We start from the raw sequence: 19,388 nt of genomic DNA, 5'->3' as shown, positions 1-19,388 counted from the left end.
TAGGTAGTCAGGCGAAAGGTCAAGATCGGAATGCTCCGAGGATTAACGGCTTTATAATCCAATAACCCAAGAGCGAGGGATAGTGAATAGGAAAGACTGACATAGTAGACATATAAGCTCAAACATGGCTGATAGGTCAACCATCCTAGTCACTTGTTAGTCACATTTGATCGACAAGTGGAAGTCGAATCTAGGGACACATGGCTTTAGCAGATTGCACATGGTCGAACGATTGACCATTCAACCCCATGATAAATGTGATCAAATAACGTGGGCTTCTATCTATAGTGGTGAGTATCGTACTACACTCTTGCCTAAAATGTCACACAATCCTCTATCTTGGACATAAGTATTTTTGAACCAACTATAAAAGGACATTAGAGTTAAGCATTCTACGTTCTAACTTCTTCAAGATCACTAGCTAGTTCAATCAATCCAACTAGATTTGAATTTTTTGACATCGTAAACTGACTTAATTATCATAGGGGCATTAATCGAGAATGCCCCTGACTTAGTTTTACAAGTTGACACACCATTGTAGAAATTAAGTAGCTATGGAATAAGCCTTAGTTAGATTCTATTCACATCTCCAACGACAGTTAGATTTTGACATATATATATATATATATATATATATATATATATATATATATATATATATATATATATATATATATATATATATAATTAGTATTGAGAAGCCTTAGAACTTAAATATGCTATTGTGTCAAACAAACAAACAAACAAAAACTACTGTGACTGATACTTGCAATTTAGTTATCTTATATATAGATATATGTTATGGAGAATGCTTTAGCAAAAGTGCCAATTATTGAAGTTCTGTAGATCCTTTAACATCATTTTTATTAGGTTGTCATCACATAATTTCTACAATAATTCCATATCAACAGTAGAGATTATGTTTTTCTCTTCGCATATTAAAACTGAAATCAATGAATCTGATAAACAACTCTCCATGCATATTGTGGGACTTCAAGGGTTTGACTAATAAAACAATTTTATAGAAAGCTTGGTCATGGAATAACAAGTAATAACAAGTAATAACAAGTAGTGAAGATGGGATTTAGTTCCTGATCTTGCTATTAAAACAATTCTATAGATTTTTACTAACTATATCTTTCAAATCCTCAATCATTGTTAAGTAGATTTGATACAACCCCATCATATCAATATCTTAAATATAAAAAATATGTTGGATGAGTTCATGATTGTCAACTCTTAGTAAGTAGATACCATCACCAGATTAGTATTTTAAGTATGAGAATATATCAGATGAGTTTACTTAGGTGCATAATAAGTGATAACAAGTAAGGATCTTATTTTCGATGTCATCAGCGAGTGAGTGAAAATAAGTAAGCAATTATAATCAAAAGTTTGAACCATCATATTATTGTTTGCCAATTAGAATCATGTAAGAGAAAACCTAATCCAAGGTATTTAAGAGTATCAAGGTACTAGGGTGATTCTTATCATTGTATAGGTGAATGAACTATCTGACCATTAAAAATTTTCTTCTGGTTCAATTGTTGAGCATATGTTAATTAAGGTATTAGATTAGACAAAAGGGTTCATCATTCACATGCACAAAGTACATGTTAGAGTTGGTAACTTAGGCTTCTCAACTAATTTGTGTTAGGAGGAAAAGACCTCGATGCTAGAAGAAAAATCTAAAGATCAACAATCAAGTATAAATCAGGGTAGTCCAGACATAAGTTTTAGCATGAGTTCTCTTAAGTTAACTTGAACTCAAGATAAAAAATGTCATCATCTCTATATATGCAAAAAAGAAACTTTATGAGCATTTAAATTATTTTCTTTGATCCGTAAAATTTAAGGATACATGAGATATTTGTATAATAATTATATCATAATTTTTAAATTTCTTTCCTTAATGTAGGAATCTTTTCATACTTGAAATTTTAATTTTCCATGAGCCAAAAAAAAAAAAAAAATCCACGCCCAAAAATTTGCAACATTTTGCTAAAGAACTCTAAAAAACCTTTAACCAAATCAACTTAACAAGAAATAGACAGTATGTCATCTTGTGATAAAACTAAAGAAAGCAAAGTCTTAATTAGAAGACTGAAATTTTTGGGCTGCATGAGTATTAAGATTAAGTATAAAAATTATTATGGTAATCAGAAAGAAGAACAGCAGATGATGAGAAGCAAACTTTTTTCTTCACCATAAGCACTATCTACCCTCACTAAAATCAGTAATATAAACATCATAAAAAATTTACACACTTTTTGAGACCCAACTTGATTCATAAGCTAAAATCAGTTCCATGAGACCCAATTATCATTTGAAAGTTAGCTTATTGTAAAGCGATCTCATTTACTAATTAATAAGGTGTGGTGCAATCAAAAAGTCTTGTCATTGCATTCTGGTAGGTTGCCCCACTCTGTTGCAGATCCATTCATGGTGAGTAAGAAAGATAAAAGAGATGAAAGCCTGTTATATATAAAAGCTAGCTCTCTAACTAGAAGAGGCAATCATATATAATACATATACATATAAGGGAGGAAAACAAGAGTTTAAAGGATTACTGCGTGCAATCCTGTTCTTCATCTTCATGCATGCAGAATCTAAGAAAAGTTTGCAGGAAGAGGTAATCATATAGGAAAAACAAGAGGACTTTGAAGGTTGCACCACATCATGGCTATCCATCTCCATGCAGGCGAAGTCAGAAAAGTTTCTGGAAGAACATGAGAACTTTTCAGGCATACCACACCTTTTTCTTTTACTCTTTTGGTTAACACATCTCGACATTTTGCATGTTGCCATGCTTCTTCTCACTTTGTACAGTAACTCCCCGTGTACAATTTTACTTGTGGAACTCTCTTTTTCTTATATATAGTGTGCTGCTAACGAGGATTTGATGTACCCATGGCCACTTGGTTGGATTACGTAGGGACCGCGGGAAACTCAGACAAACTTCTCTTGCAAGATCAGAATTAAGTCAATGAAGTGGAGTAGGTGTTCAACCACTTCAAGAACACGAGGCACAACTATGCCACAATCCCACGTGGGTGTGCTAAATCTCTGTTTGGTGCTGTGTTCTTCTCTGTCTTAGTGGTGGTGGTGGTGGTGGTGGTGGTGGTGGGGAGAGGATCATTGTTCTCCATGTTGGTGGCTAGGTTTGACTTTAGAAAGCTTGAGGAGCTGAGACAGAGAGCATGATTTTGATGATAAAGGCACGTTCTTCTCAACACACTGGTGATGACATATGATATGCGGATAAAAAGATGGATGCCACACTGAAAAGCAAAGTGGAGAAAAAACCATTCATCCACCCCGATAAGGATTCAGCTTGAACTTTCACAAACATAGATTTCATCTGGTAAAGAGTTAATAACTTTCACAAAACAAAGACATGAGATTTAATTACGCAATTTAAGACATGTTTCGATCTTTTTTTTGTACATGATATTAATTCTCTCAGAAAAGAAGTTTACAGCATAGAAGTTAGCGACAAGAGTTCCTCAATGTAGATTCTTCCACTAAATTATGGAGAGGAGGACAAACTCCGTTATCAGCATTAGTATTTGCAGGGGACGAACTGTCTTCCATGTCTCGGATGGAGTTGATGGTTTTTCCAATGATTTGGAAGCCTTACAGATTATGTGATAACGCAGAACACAATAGCTTATGCATGACATTTACATGCACAGTTCAAACCATTGTTTACAGTACACAGCATTGCAGGATCGTCAGCTTTACTCATCCAATGCAAAAGATTCCTTAAAAGCAATTCAATATGATTAAGAGAATGAATAGTTGAATCACTTGTGGACTGACTTGGAATTCTAGTTCTATAAATATGTATACATTCAGATTCTATGAATGAGTAATTTATTCTCATTTTTCTGCAGATAATTAGCCTCATTGGTGCAAAAGTCTAAAGGCCTTGTGAAGCTTATTGGTTCCGATATCATAATTGTTGGTTTTTCTATACAACTTGGGAGAGAAGGGGAAGAGAATATACGATTATTTCCGATCTACACTATTTTAGATTGATACAAAAACACTTATATTTATATTAGTAAAAAGATAAAATATAAATATTTTAAAATAATGAAAAAATTTTACCATATCACAATAAATCTTTCACCCTCATCTATTTATTTATATTTATATTTAAATTTTTATCTAATCCTAACTATTTGAATTAATCTTATCAAAAGTGAAACCAATGTGGTGACCGAGTGAGGCACATGCGTGCTATATCAAGTGTACTGCAGGTGCAACATGAGATCCAAAGTAAGTCAAAGCCTGGGAGGATCAATCATTGTGGCACAAATCTGAAGACCCTTTCGCTATGCATGATTGATCTCCCTAGTGCCGTGGTTGGACCCATCTGAAAAGATGATGATGATACAGTATAGTATAATTCATCCATCGGATCTGTGACCACATGCAGCGAATGGATCCTCCCTTCCATCCTTAGTCAATAGTCGATGTATTAGGAACTTAGTGATGAAAATAATAGAAGATAAGAATAATTATTGAAGAAGCTTTATAGCTTTAGTTTAAATATATTAATATGTCTCTCTCCTATTTCTTGGATCGATGTAAAGAATGATTTACAAGCGAGAGACTTCATAAGTACAGCAAGAGCAAATCATTGCTGCTACTGCAATTGCTGTTGCTGTAAGGGCACAAGCATGGAAGATGAGGATTAGTCGCGGAGTCTTTTAGGAATTTGGCTACAGCGACGTTTGTCGTTGGCCGAAGGCAAGGGCGAAGCTTTGCTTTTCTCAGCGGCGTTGGTCGCTGGCCGAAGGCAAAAGCGAAGTTTCGCTTTTCTCACTGCTCTAATACCATGATGAAAATAATAAAAGATAAGGACAATTATTGAAGAAGCTTTACTGAATAAGCTTTATAACTTTAGCTTAGATACATTAATAATTAACATGTCCCTCTTCTACTTATACAGATTAGGAGGAAAGATTTTTCTCAACAGAATATATGATTTTCATTAATAAAATAGAGAGATTTCCTCGTATAGTTGAAAAAAATTTATGAAGACTCGTGCAAAGATGAACGGAGGCTTGCTTAAAGGAGGAAATCGTAATGATCCAATCATATTTCTTCCCTCAACTTCGTAAAGTTTCTTCTGAGTGTTCGTCTGATGACGTTCGATGCGAGTCAGCATCTGGCTCATTTATTTTCTCTCTTCCTAATTTTGTTTGAGATTACTATTCCATGATCCATGATAGAGAAGGAAGTGTTGTTCGAGTTCTGATGGTCCAAGCAACTTTTGGAGCTCTAATGGCTTTCGTGTCCCACCAGCACAGAAAATAGCACCCACTAAGGTCTGCATATTCCCATGCACTTATACTGGAGGGGAGATCAACAACTGTCTTCTGATGAAGATTCCAAGGCTGCTGAAAATTTGGCAAAGCTTTAGGTGATAGAGAAGAAAGAGGGGAACATTGAAAAGCTTCACCATGCTTTATATGGCCTGCTTTTTATGACTTGCTAAGGGACTTGTAAACAGAGCAAGAGCACACACAGGAGAGGAGAGTGAGACATGAGATGCCAAATAATTCTCCCAGAAGAGGATGTCTCTGTCGTGAATTGTGTCTCCCATAGGAAAAGTTTCAGCTGTTGTTTCTTATTGGATACGACTTCTTTACTCGGGTTCCATCTTATATGGATGTGCCTCTTCTTCTCTCTCTCTCTCTCTCTCAGCCAAGTTAATTAAAATAAATGTTTCCAGGACCAAAGGAAAAAAGATTCACATGGAATTCCAATCAGCTTTTAGAATGCAAGTCCTCTTTTGGACTAAAAGATGAACATTGCAGGCTTGGAACAACTCACTTTGCTTGTTTTTTCAAAAGTGGGGTGGAATTGAGGAAGACAACTGTACAAGAGCAACATGATTGAACTTCTTTGATCCATAAATCATTGACATGAATAACAAATGGGGAAATATAGTTTTTTTTCTTTCTGGAGATGATGGAAACAATAGTCAAATTGTCACATTCCTTAGGCTTCTAAGGCCAGTCTAGCTGGAAGTGGAGTAGGCAAAGAAGAACAAGAACAGAAAGGCATTCTAGTCTCACAAGTTGCTTGTGTGTGCAGCGTACAGATTGGATTTGAACAAATCTTGTGCACCTCTGAATACTTGAATTTTCCAGTAAATGCTGTTGGATTAAACCAGAGAATCTCATGGGCTTAGAGAGACTCTTCTTTGTGATGATGGTAGCCCAAGGGCCAATTGGAGCTCAAAGTTAAACTAGAGGTGCTCTATTATCTTTAGCTCTATTCATATTACTTAACACAAAACGTTGAACTTAGATTATGTTTTTTTATTTTGTATTTGTTGTTTAAGATTGTGCATCTTAATTTAAGATTGCTTCTCCATAATATGAATGTAACAAGTTTTTTCTTTTATTTATAGCGGAAGATATTATTAGGAACGCAAATATTCCGACAAACTCTCGAACTTCCAACGAAATCTCATTCTTGACTTCAAAACTTTATTTTATTTTATGCCTTGATCTCTATCGTAGTTAATCTTGCACATTTAAAACCTACTTCGATCTAGACAATTATTATAAGGCTTAAATCAAATGTTGTCCGACATGTCATTAGTTCATCGACGCTTTATCCGATTCTTTGGCGCATCATCCTCTCTTGCGGCCTATTGTCAAATCGGCCAGTTGACCTCCGCAACTCCGATATCCTTGACGTAATTTTCGCTCTTCTTGGTCCGATGCCCGAAGCCTTCTGTCGATACGTCTGGCTCGACGTCCAATCTTTTGACATGTTTCATTCCTACCCAACATGATTTCTCCTGTCTTAATTATCTCTCCTTGATCGAAGAAATAAACATTATCAATTGGTTTCATCATCAAAATCCGAGATTCAACAATTCATAAGAATACAAATATTGTATTATCTTTGAAGAGACATTTGAAGATGCAGAATGCTTGCCATGTAGTGGAACGAGTAATATTAGAAAAAAAAATATATCTTGCACATGTTTACTATAAAATTATCCTTCTAAACTTCAAGTTGAATTTAATATTTAAATACTTCAAAGAAGTGCTTAAAATCTTGTTCTCCATGTGAAGATGAAAATGTCAACTACCTTAACCGATAAAAAGAAATTGATTATTCCGGGATCAAATCCTGTCTTCACCAACTTATCTTTTGCAAAACATACTATAATATAATTAGTTCATCAACTACGGTGGAAGTGTTGCATCCCACTGTTGACTTGGATGATTAAGCCCTTGCAGTACCAACCTTCCCCGCATACAAGAAAAAACCAAAAAACAGCGTAACCTCTAAGCATTCACAATAAATTCTCTTCCTTTTAATTAAATCAATCGCCCAAGTCGTAAAAGCATACACAGAAGGTGAATCTTGTTATGAAATGAAGTCACATACACCTGTGTAAGTCTTTGTGCTTGAATATGAGGCACAAACATATATGGGTCTTTTAATTCAACTAACTGCTAATGACTCCTGACATTCATGTAGAAATCCTGGAACACCAGGCAGAGATGCATCCATCATTGCAAACTCCTAATGCGGTCGGAAAGCTCATGATCTTTCTAGCAGCTGTTGGCTCTCTTTCTGTGAAGAAAAGAATTGAGTCACCAGAAGGGGAAGAACATGTGCACTGTCTCCTCTATGGTGAAATAATTGAGCACTATGTCTTCCACTTTCTTCTGGTCTTGCTTCACTAGCATATGTCTGCATTTGCACCTGGTATGCTTCTTCCTGTTGTTCCCACAATTCTGAATTCTGAGAGGCAGACACAAACAGAATCTGTTTTCAGCACCATCTACATTGGGTGTCAAAATCAGAGTTCTAAAAAAATTCCTGATGAGATATCACTTGCTTATAGCTTGATAAGTTTTTTGATCTATCAGCCATCGAACTTTTCAAAAAAAATAAAAATTCAAACACATACTGATTTTTTGCCTTTCCATATATACGGCACCAAAGATATCTTTTTTTCTTCCTTCAAAGATACATGACTTTCTTGGTTCAATAAATAATTTTTTTTCACTTTTGCAGAATGGATGTTAAACATAAAGCCTCAAATAGAAGCATTTGAATATAATATGAGAAGACTAGAATTGATAGTCCTAATGCAGAGTGAAACAGGTGTAGTAACAAAAAAATGAAAAAACTTGCTTTGTTTGATATAGCATGAACTTATGCATCCCACAATGAGACATTATATTGTGAAAGGAGAGCCAAGAGATAACTTTATGCCCTTGTTGAGACAAAATTTTCCAATTTTCTCCTTTTGAAATGATTTGAAGCATTTGGTCTAAGGTCTTTTCTTCTCCTTTATTCATTATGCAAACAAACTACAGTGCAGTTTACAGTAGAGTGGCCCCATGCAAGAATGTCATTATGGAAAGTTCCAAGTCAAAATGCCATAAAAAAGACATTCACTGAACTCACCAGCGCATGTTAATATTTCTTTAGCAAGAAGTAAAAATGTATACTGTCTAGTCCAAAGAAATTATTCAAAAAGAAATTGATTGCAAACAATAAGCAAGGAATGACAAATACAAGTTGGTCAATGAAGTATGTGTGTATGTGTGTGTGAGAGAGGAAGGCGGGGGGGGGGGGGGGGTGTGTTGGGGGGGTTTGGTGCGGGGTCATGTTGATACTTATGGTGCTAAATTTTTATAACAATGACTCTATATAGAAAGCATTAAAGTAAAACCAAATCCTGTGCATGAAATAGCATTTGTGTGTTTATCAGGTTGTCCACCAAGGGGGAATATTAGTGATTGTTATACAGATGTGACTTATGCCAAAGCCGTGTCCAACCAAGTCCAAATCCAAAATAGAACTATCGTTCTCAATTCTCCACATCTCAGGATCTCAGTGGCTTTGGGACTTGTGGCTTCAATTATGATTGTCCCTTTAACTGTTTTAGCAACAGCCAATGAAGTGTCATTTGATGGAACTCTGGGAACCAGTACATACACCAGGATGGAATGATGGAGGAAAAGAAGAAACATTCATAGTAGGAGTAAAAAGCTTAGAATGTGGCCTTCTCTTTTTCTAAGTTGTTTTGTGGACACTGGACAGCAAGGGTCTTGGTGGAGGTCTTACCTGAGGTAGTGACCACAAAGAGTGCAGCCTGTCACAGTAGTTTGGAGGTGCAGAATCAATGGGCCCTTCGGAAGATTTGATGGTCCAGACAATACATATGGTTGATTCAGCAAGCTGCAGCTGAAGATGCTGATCCTTTTCTGATGTGAAGAGTGGAGCACTCACCTGTCTTCACTTTCCCACTGTAGAAGGGATACAAAAGGTTCTCATTAGATGAGCAAGATCAATAAATAATTAAAAAAAATCAATAAAACAAAGACAAAATAAAAGTCAATTCAGATACAGCCAGGTATCAGAAAAGAAAACCCATCAAAAAACAAGCTTCCAAAGGCAGAACCAGCAGCAAGAACCAAAGCAGGATCAGTCGCCTTCATTAGCCACCAGAAGAGAATCCAACTACAGAACAACTAATCTTTTGCCAAAAGTTTTTCATTCTTATCTGCAGCAGCATCTATCCAAGATGAATAATATGATTTAATCATTTACCTGAGAAACAGACACCTGATGAGTGGACTTTCTGCAACTTCATATATGTAATCCAACTTAAGTAGCAGTAACCTTATCAAGCATCCATTACCTCCTTAATTCTCTTCTAATGCAACTTTGAACCATTTGATGACTGATGCAGGATTCAACTGAACATAAAATCTTTCAAGAAACTTGTATAATTGATTGGCTGCATCTTGTAAGCAAATGATTCACAATAGCATTCATTCCATAGAAGCAGCACATGAGATCTCATGCCTTACCCCTCTTAACCAAACCATCCTTCATTCATTCTATACATTAATAGCCAATCATCAAAAATCCTCTGCACAACATTTCTAAACATGACCACAACAGAAGAACTTTAAACCACCAAAATTAAGAATGTAATAACAAAATTTAAGCATAAAGTAAATGCTTTCCCACCTCCATAATTTTTTGTCCTCCACTTGAGGGTCTATAATTAAATGTATATCATCCAACTGGCATTTAAGTTTGCAGAGCTTCTTGTTGAGCCAAAATCAAAGGCCTCCTGATTCTAATGATCCATCTGTGACCACACTGTTTATCCACCACATTGGAATTTTAGTTTCTTGCAATGAGAAGAGAATAGGAAAACAATATTATGCCTAAGAAAGTATTCCTTCCTTCTCTTATACCAGTTTTGAGTCCAAACTTGAAGACAACTCCCACTATCAAGGAAGCAAAATTAATTGTTCAGCTATAAGGAAATAATTCTAAAATTTCAAAGTAAGATAATTTTTTCTTGTTTTCTTCTTTTATGGAGAAATATATAGAGCTGAGTATGAAAGGCAGACCATGTCATGTTGAGTTTGACGATAGTATTAGAGATAGCCCCCGAAGTGAATGTTTGGTGAGGCCCAAGTATCTAAGCAAGCGATTGTAACATAACCACCACATGCTCTCACATTGCAGCAAATTTGGTAAGAATTAAATGAAACAATACTATGGGCAAAAGAAGTCAGAGGCTTTTGGTCTATTTCAATATCTAGATAGGGTTAGATATCTATATTTGTATCAGAATTTTGCCATCTGGAACGTTCTTAACACAGATATGGTGCACTTGTTTTCTTTATCTGGATATCCAATGCATTACATCTGAAAGTCAAGTTTACATATAATAATATATAGAAATGAAATTAGTTGCTCAATCGTTCTATCTCGGCACATTTACTTTTTCTCTTTTTATCTTCCGTTTTACATATAGCTGCATAAGTTAGCACCCATGAAAGACCCATAACTCAGTTTGAATACAGTAATAAAAAGTGGATATGAATAAGTTTTCTCCAATCAATCCATATCTGATCCATCTTCAACCCTGAAGGAAACAAATAAATATAGCATGATTATGATGCAGCAAACATTGACAACGATGCCCTAAGAAACAATCCTGCCTATTAGATGAGAACTGAGTACTATGGGCTGATCCTTTTAATCATGGAGCAAACAGGCTTTAAGCCCAAAAGTTAATATACCAACAGAGGAAACCTTACTATGGGTGCATGCAGCTGGATTTGGTTTGATTTAAAGGCAAAATTCCAAATCAAAGAAAACTTATTTTATTCCCAGAATATGAAAACAAACTGAACTAAACAACATTTTTAGAGAAGTTTACAAATTAAAATAATAGGAAAGACATAACTGAGCTGAAGCTGTTCAAATCAGTTGATCTCTTTCAGGTCCGTATCCAGTTGTACCAAGGTACGATTTGGTTGAGGCAGCTAAACTGCATTTGGAGGTTTAATATGTGGAAATGAGTTACAAAGAATTAGAATACCCAATCAACGTACTTTTAACCCATAAACCCAAGCGAAAATAGCCCATTTAAAGTTGTGAATTAATATAAAGTCTCATTCATCCCATTTATTGTCCCCGATAACCCATTTTCTCACCAGGTGCTAAACATTAGAAAAAGAGTCTAGCGTTTCTAAGGCTAGACTCATCCACCTTCTAGGAGAGCCAATAGGTTTTGACACTTACATAAACCAAATAGCGTTCTTCAATCCATTTGTGTTCTCCACAACTCAAATGTGCTTGTTCGCACACAGAAGATCAATGTCCCTTGCTGTGGGAGAAGTAACTACTTCAGCAAAAGCCAGTGCAGTGGCTACCAACCACCGTCATCAGACATGTTGGGATTCAGCATTGGATTTCTTAATTTGGCACCATCTTAGAGGTGTCAAGCACCTTAATATCACTACAAGAATATGTGGACAAAGAAGATGATGATGCTTGGAAGCCTAATTGGAAAATGAGGACAATATTTGTGTATGATTTCTCGAACCATGTGCCCTAAATAGTGCAGGTTGTTTGTGAGATTGTGGTCATGGCAAGTCCAAAGCTGAAGAAATGCTTCCTGAAATTACAAGATAGTTTACAAGTTTTAAGATTGTGAACAAGTTAAGGCTCCTTTAGGCTTCTTCTAGTCACATGCTTTCATAAGAAAAAAAGAACTTTTTCTTTTCATTTGTTCCAAACAAAAAAAAAAAATCGTTGCACATAATAATGGACAGAATTAGTCACTGTAGAAGACCAACCAAAACATCATAACATGATTATAAGTTTCAAAGAACTTTGAAAAGTTTCAAGCATGTCTTATTATACAAAAAATAAACTATAAACAACATCAGTATCAGGCCTTTGTCATGTGTTTCAATTAAGTTTCAAAAACCAATGCCATATCATGCAGCAATTACTAGAACAGGGTCTAAGAGCAAATGATTAGTGTTTGCATCATAGCTTAATGACTTGGGGTGAAGCAACCTGTTCTATTGTAGTGATTTTGATCAATAAAAACTTTGGAAGCACAAAATTTTTGCTTCAAAGATCTGAAGAACATAGAGATCAATTTTCTAACAATGAAAATATTAAAACATTAGGAAACGGCATGACCTGCATGAGGCTCCTGACAGTAAGGGTCCACAAGAGGCGATCTATGCAATCTCATCTAGAAAATCACCATCGAGAATTTGTATCTCAATTTCTCAATTTTTATTATCAACTAGAAGAAGAATGAGACTGAGAAAGGCTTAAACTCTCTTTATGCACAAAAAAAAATCTCTTCATTGACAATTAAGAATTTAGAAGAATATGATTTAGAGCATCATCTTACATGCAGGAGTATAGATTCTAATTGTTAGCAGTTCTACACCATCGTCGAAGCATAAAAATTGTATTTCATACCTACAAGAACATAAGAAGATAAGCTACTAGCACAAATGTAAAGTCATACAATAAAACCATTATTTAAATGCAAGGAAAAATTCATAGAAAATGGTTTTCCACTGAGAAACCCTTTCAGATGTTTGGTTAGAAATAAAACCCAAACAAAAATCTAAAAAACTCTTATCAACATTTCTGGGAGAATTATCTTCTTTTTTTTTAGATATATTTTAATTCCAGAAAACGAAAAGAAAACGCTTTCTTATCCACATTTCTGCGACATTTGACATTCCGAGGATCCAAGAAAACCCTTTCTTGACAACCCAAAAGAACCCAACATTTCTTGAAAAAGATGAATCTTCACACAACTGCAACGCGTTTCACCGAGCTCCGAGTTCGAAGTGCATCTCAGAACATCCCGTAATGACTAACAGCAGAAAACGACTCTTTCCAACCGAACGGTTATTTGACATGTCAAGAAAACTCTTTCCTGAGAACACCCAGAATAATCTTAAAACCGATGAGTTGCTCCACCTCATCTCAAAGCAGTCTGAGAAGATCAACAATCGACTCTTCAAGAGATGCTTTCGGAAAATACGAAACGCAAGGAATCAGAGCAGCAACCTCACCGTTGCTCCGGGGCCCCATTGGAACGGCCGCGATCGGCGGGCAGCACGGCATCATCCGCGTCCAGGCGCAGTTCCCCTCCGCCACCGAAACAACAACCCTCTAACGTTCGAACGTTAGGGTTTCGGCCACCAAAGAGATGATCGCGTGTCGGAGAGGTAAGTGAGAGGGCCACGTGTCGCGATGCGAGAAAACGATAGGCGAACTGGAAGTTTACGTATGTTCAACGGCTTTATGAAATCTTCTTTAAGCATGCGGATCGAATTTTCGGATCGGGTTTTACCAGGTAACACATAAATCTAACTTTTCTACTCGTTATATGTGTTTTGAAACGGGTACGGGAACGGGTACAAAAATAAATATCCATTAGTAGAGAAGATTTATAAGACACTAAAAATTGAAGAAGAGGGCCTACATAAAAAGATAAAATAAAGGTGCACACAGCCTTCTCCACCGTTGGTTTTCTATTCGCAAATCTTAAAGTACAAAATTCACCATTGGTTTCATACGTTGATGTTGATCTAAATCTAATGGTTTGATGCATGCTCAAGCTTGATTGAGAGGGCGGTCTTCTTAAGTATTCCATTTTGTGATCACGGTCTGGTGTCACTGGAACCCACCAATCCGACCAATGAGAAGGCTTTGTTTCCTGGACGATGTTTGTGTAAGGACAGCTGGAGCTGAACTCAGGAAATGACGACCCCAATCTCGAATCTCGACGGAGCTCGGCGGGCGTTTTGTCCGCGTTTGAATAGACACGTAGGTGCGCCAACGAGAGGCGGTGGAGACCCCCACAACTGCGAGGCCTACCTGGGCGACCAATCACCGCAGCGGGCGGCGCGAGGCAAAGACGACGGCTCCCACGAGATCTTTCCTCCGTGCTACGTGGCTCTAGAAGCTTCCCTGCGAAGACGATATCCCGGGCCCCACGCCGTTAGTCTAGAAACTTCCATTCACCCCCTTATTTTATTTTCAGTCCCCTCTTATAACCCCTTCCTTTCGGCTTCCACCGACGTCGACGACGAAGAAAATATCTCTCACCGCTCGCCGAACCACCGAGCTGTAACGCAGCGCGTTTTAGTAAGTGTTGAGCTCACACTGTCCCGCCGCCATCTTATCCTTTCCTCTTCCTCTGCCAGTCAGTAAGATTGCGTGTTACCGTGTTTGATCCGCTGTTCCCTGAACATAGTGAACATATATTTGCAGGCGAGTCCATATCTTGCTCTCGTCCCTTTTCTTGATCCCGCGCCTCCTTTTCCTATTTTCGTTCTATTGCGACGGTTAGTTTGCCTAATTGCTTTAACACCCGAAAAGAATCAACTGTTGGCTCTTGAATTTTGTTTCGTAGCCACTCCTATGCATTGGTAAATTTTCATTTGTTTTTGTCGATTACTTTGCATTTCTTGAATCAAAGTCTCATCTTGCTCTGCTCGATTTGTCCATATCTTGCTATCTTTGATCCGCTCAAGAAGTTTTATCTTTGTTGATCTTTAATTTTAGTTTACATGTTTTTTTTTTAGATTGTTGTATTTGGTGGATGCCTTACCAAAGCTCTCGCTCTAATTTGTAGTAGGTCTTGGTTTCAATCATGGATCCACTTCTCGATATACTGAACGAGGAGTACCTGGAAGCGAGTTCCTTTTACACACAAGTTCCTCCAGTGGAGCCTCCTCGGCCCATGAAGGGACTGCACGAAGTTGGGCCGCCGCCTTTCCTTTCGAAGACCTTCGACATGGTGGACGACCCGTTAACCGATCAGGTGGTCTCGTGGAGCCTCACGAATAATAGCTTCGTGGTCTGGGATCCCCACGCCTTTGCTATGACTCTGCTGCCACGATACTTCAAGCACAGAAATTTCTCCAGCTTCGTGAGGCAGCTCAACACATATGTAAGTGTTTGACGTAATGCCTGTATGGATTTTCATATGATTCTGTTTAGTTCTTTGCATGTGGAAAGAGGACGAAGTTGGAATTTATTTTTTCCTTTATCTTCCTTAGGATTTAGGTGCAAATGACTTCTTTTTGCATCTCAGTATTTCTTGTGTGCATAAGATATATTTATATTCAAAGCGGATTATAATTTGTCATAAAACTTAAGAATTTGGAAGATTGCAACGATTTTGTAGTTTGTTATGTGGCTTTCGTTGATTTTGATTTGTTCATCATTAGACTGGACAATGGGTTGGAATTGGACTCTTTGATTTACAGTTTTTGCCCTATATTATCTTAAGTTGTTGCATTAACATTCTTTTCAATTGTTGAAATATATACATCAAGCATGTTCTAGTTGATCTTATTGACAGCCTTTGGCACCAGGTTGCCAGGGACTTAGATCATTGAGATTAAATTCATCAAGAAGTTTTGTGTTGATTTGTTTTGTTTTTTTTTTCGTTCTGGATGAGAGCATAGAGAAGTTTTGAAAATCCAATTAGCCAACACTTTGATATAGTTTGATTGTATAAATAATTTGTAGATAACTGTCAATTTTGAATCATAAAATAGTCATTGTTGGCAGTAAAATTGGTCACTAAGTTGAGACACCAATTTATTAAAACCATATAGAAACAACAAATGATTCTTCTTGCCTATTAATTTTCAGTTTCTCTTTAGCATTAAAATCGGATTCCTGTCAGATGGAAGTAATTTAAAGTCTCATCTTACCTTCATCATATGTTGGCTATTTAGATGAGGGAGTGATTCATACAGAGTAGGTCATTCTGTTTCATTCATATTGTCATGCTTCAGTAGGTTTAATATCCAGATTTTGAAGAGTTCTAGCATTTAAATACTATCAATAAAGTTTTCACATAGGTTTCTGTAGTCACAGTACATCAACTCTCACATTATACTCGGTTACTTTTTTTTTCTGGCAACAATTAGCAAAAACTACACTGGTTATTATTCTCTATCTTTGCACCTTTATGATGCTATTATGGGTGTCTTTTTTTTTCTTTGTAATGGAATGTGCTTTGAGTGTGAAGTTGATAAAAACTGAAATATGTTGAGCCCAACTGAGTGATTTTTGCATCATCTTTTATTCTGACATGCACTAAATTCTCGGAACCATTTAGAACTGGAGCAGATGCTAAAATGGCAGATCACTTCTTCTTGCAAATCAACTCACTGATGCAGAAGAACTAAGTACCTTTTATCCTTCTTTGTTATCAATGATCATTGAAATGGTTAGAATTCCTTATACAATAATTTTTAATTTAATATAAGATAGAACAGATTTACTGATAACTATTATCTGTTATATTAATAGTAGAAGGCCAGGGAGAAGAAACAATATAAAGAAACAGAAAGATTATGTATGTTGAAATTTCTCTTGCTGTAAAAGTTCTTTTAGAGGTAAAATTGTTAGCATACACATATTCGTTGTCCTGCCATTGTATTCTTTCATCTTTTTTATGTTTATTAACCTGCACCAAATTTTTGTTTTTAGAGGATGGATTGGAAGACTATCATGCTTGAGGCTTCTCATCAACCATCATTTCACTACTGGAACTTCTGTAATATGATAGGCTTCAAGTCTCTCAAATTCAAAAGAATTTGCCAGATTGCTTCATTTGATAGTCTGTTTTTTCCTACTTGTTTTATCACTTGCTTTCAAGTCCAGCTACTAAGTCTTGGTTTCCTCAGGGTTTTAGGAAGGTGGACGCAGATAGATGGGAATTTGCAAATGAGGGATTTCTTAGAGGACAGAAGCATCTCCTCAAGATCATCAAAAGAAGGAAACCACCTTCTTATCCTCCTCCAAGGCAGCAATCCACAGGGCCATTCCTTGAAGTTGGGCATTTCGGGCTAGATGGAGAGATTAACAGGTTAAAGCGGGACAAGAACATTCTGATGGCAGAGGTGGTAAAGTTAAGGCAGGAACAGCAGAACACTAGAGGTGAGCTTCAAGCCATGGAAGAAAGGTTACAATGCACGGAACAAAGACAGCAACAGATGATGAACTTCTTGGCACGTGCTCTACAAAGCCCTGACTTCTTTCAGCAACTGGTTCAGCATCAAGGGAAAAGAAAAGAGCTCGAGGAAGCCATTTCAAAGAAAAGGAGACGACCAATAGAAGCAGGGCCCTACCATGGTGAAGGGGAGACGAGCCAGAGTCAGGAGATTGAGCCTCCATTTGATGTTGAAACAGGACAAATAGAAGGGAAATATGGCCCTGAAGTCTCGGAATTGGAAGATTTAGCGCTGAAAATACAGGGACTTGGAAGGAATAAGGAGGATGAGGGCAAACAAGATGTGAAAGAAGAAGGTGGAGATACAGAATTGAATGATGAGTTCTGGGAGGAATTGTTGAATGAACAGATTGAAGAGGAGAAGGGCAGATCAGAGAGTAGGAAAGGAGGCGATGATAATGATATTGGTTTATTGGCTGACAGACTAGGCTATCTAAGTTCCACTAGTCCCAAGTAGAAGAAACATATATGCATCCCTACTTTTTTCTCTTATCTTGGTTCTCTTATACCAATTTTAGCATTTAAAGGTCACATTTGACTGGACAAGTTTGTATTCAGGAAGGTCTAGACAAGGGTGTTGCTTTACCCCCAAGACATATTCTTCTGTCTATCCTTCTCTCATGATGCCGGTCTGTATATGAATGATCATTTGGTTATCTATTTTCTGAGTTACTTGTATATTAATTATTTGGTTATCTATTTTCCGAGTTACTCAAAATTTTCCATTGTTTTGAGCAGATCAGCAGGGTAAAGGAACATGCATCATTGACTCAGGAAGACATAGTTAGTCATCCAAAGGTGGTTTGTTATTTCTTAGGCATCATTTGCTGCATTAGGCTATCCACTAACTAACTAATATTGCTCTAACTGCTTTCATTGTTCTGACAGGTTCTTGAAGTATCTGGTTCTGACTAGAGATTAGTCGTGGCTCAAATAAACACAATTGCCTCAACATTTCTTCCTGTGTTTTCTGCAACCATGTAGGCAATCTTTCTTAGTTGAAGTCTACAGAGTGGATCAACCGTTTCTTGTGTCAGCAAGGTGACATGCATCTGCTGGTCTTTGACAACAGAAGGAAGGTTTGTTCTTTGTAACACATGGCTATTGCCGATTAGATTGTTCAACATTATAGTCATTTTCATATCTTGTCTTTCTGCTTATTCCAAATTGTTTGATAGTAATGAATTTGTTGGCTGGTTTCTACTGGCTTTCTGAACAATGAAACTTGCAGGAGAGTCTCTGCAGGTGAGCATTGGTAGGTTGTATCTGTTTTCTCTCCATGTGTGAGATCTGTTTCCCAGATAATGCCATGGCATGTGAGAAGAATTCACTGATCACTCCAACTATTGGATTTGTTGTACTAGAAAATGATGGTTGTAAGTAGCCTTGTGCAATGTGTTATCTTGAGCAGTAAAACCAAGAAGTTAAAGACACTTCCAACTCACAATTGGGCCACTTTACAGGTTTAAGTACTAATTTTGACTGTTCTTGGCCAGCATATTCATAGGGACCAGCATATTCATAGGGACACTACTTACCCAAAATATCCAAATGCATATACCATGATGTATCAGTGTATTTGATTGTAAACTGAGAGAAACTAATGATGTATCGAAATCACATTCATGTAATAATATATTATCTATTAGGTGCTGACATAGCGTCTACATTAGCACATGGAAGGTTGAAATATAAACCAGTTAGCATTACATTACTGTCAAACTGATGTGGCAAAATGTTAATGATCTAATGAACATATCCAACTACTCAATGGCAATGTTAATAATTTTATTTCAATTTGTTTATATTCTAATACATCAATTGAGGGTTGTAACCTTGAAAATTTTTGTGATAATATAATAGCTTTTGGAGTGGTCAAGATTGATATTTGAATTTGTCAAACAATAAATACTTTACAAGGCACTCTACAAATGTTTTAGTAAATGATAAGAACTGGTATATGCCTTTGTTGATACAAGCTTAGAAAATGTATTTGACTCCTGAA

General features: G+C 36.8%; 1 protein-coding gene and 1 long non-coding RNA gene across 15 annotated transcripts; one reads left to right on the top strand and one right to left on the bottom strand.

Moving 5' to 3' along the window:
* Nucleotides 1-7,329: 7,329 nt before the first annotated feature.
* LOC135676770 (uncharacterized) lies at nt 7,330-12,513 on the bottom strand. Of its 6 annotated transcripts, none has more exons than XR_010514411.1 (3): nt 9,607-12,513; nt 9,121-9,302; nt 7,330-7,785 (listed from the first exon to the last, which is right to left on the bottom strand). It is a non-coding gene; the product is annotated as an uncharacterized LOC135676770 (long non-coding RNA). The 6 variants fall into 6 exon arrangements; XR_010514408.1 differs by having other exon boundaries at nt 9,121-9,606; nt 9,698-12,513; XR_010514412.1 differs by having other exon boundaries at nt 9,698-12,513.
* A 1,863-nt stretch (nt 12,514-14,376) lies between these two features.
* On the top strand, nt 14,377-19,039 carry LOC135585297 (heat stress transcription factor A-2c-like). 9 transcript variants are annotated; one of them, XM_065188304.1, is made up of 5 exons: nt 14,377-14,496; nt 14,987-15,304; nt 17,058-18,012; nt 18,122-18,181; nt 18,272-19,039. In XM_065188304.1, the coding sequence occupies exons 2-3, from the start codon at nt 15,005-15,007 to the stop codon at nt 17,838-17,840; spliced, it is 1,083 nt and encodes a 360-aa protein (XP_065044376.1). In that variant the 5' UTR covers nt 14,377-14,496; nt 14,987-15,004; the 3' UTR covers nt 17,841-18,012; nt 18,122-18,181; nt 18,272-19,039. The 9 variants fall into 9 exon arrangements, with proteins under 9 accessions (XP_065044376.1, XP_065044375.1, XP_065044374.1 ...); XM_065188303.1 differs by having other exon boundaries at nt 17,058-18,181; nt 18,272-18,462; nt 18,629-19,039; XM_065188302.1 differs by having other exon boundaries at nt 17,058-18,181; nt 18,272-18,462; nt 18,615-19,039.
* The last annotated feature ends 349 nt before the right edge of the window (nt 19,040-19,388 follow it).

Source organism: Musa acuminata, chromosome BXJ1-6, assembly GCF_036884655.1.
Source record: "Musa acuminata AAA Group cultivar baxijiao chromosome BXJ1-6, Cavendish_Baxijiao_AAA, whole genome shotgun sequence".
Taxonomy (NCBI): Eukaryota; Viridiplantae; Streptophyta; class Magnoliopsida; order Zingiberales; family Musaceae; genus Musa; species Musa acuminata.
Note: the sequence above shows the minus strand (reverse complement) of the source record. Positions and strands in the feature narration are given on the sequence as shown.

Excerpts from the sequence above, each read along its gene's own strand:
- LOC135585297 (XM_065188304.1), top strand. The coding sequence starts at position 15,005 with ATGGATCCACTTCTCGATATACTGAACGAGGAGTACCTGGAAGCGAGT. Across the intron at positions 15,305-17,057 it reads TGAGGCAGCTCAACACATAT|GGTTTTAGGAAGGTGGACGC; the intron begins GTAAGTGTTTGA and ends TGGTTTCCTCAG.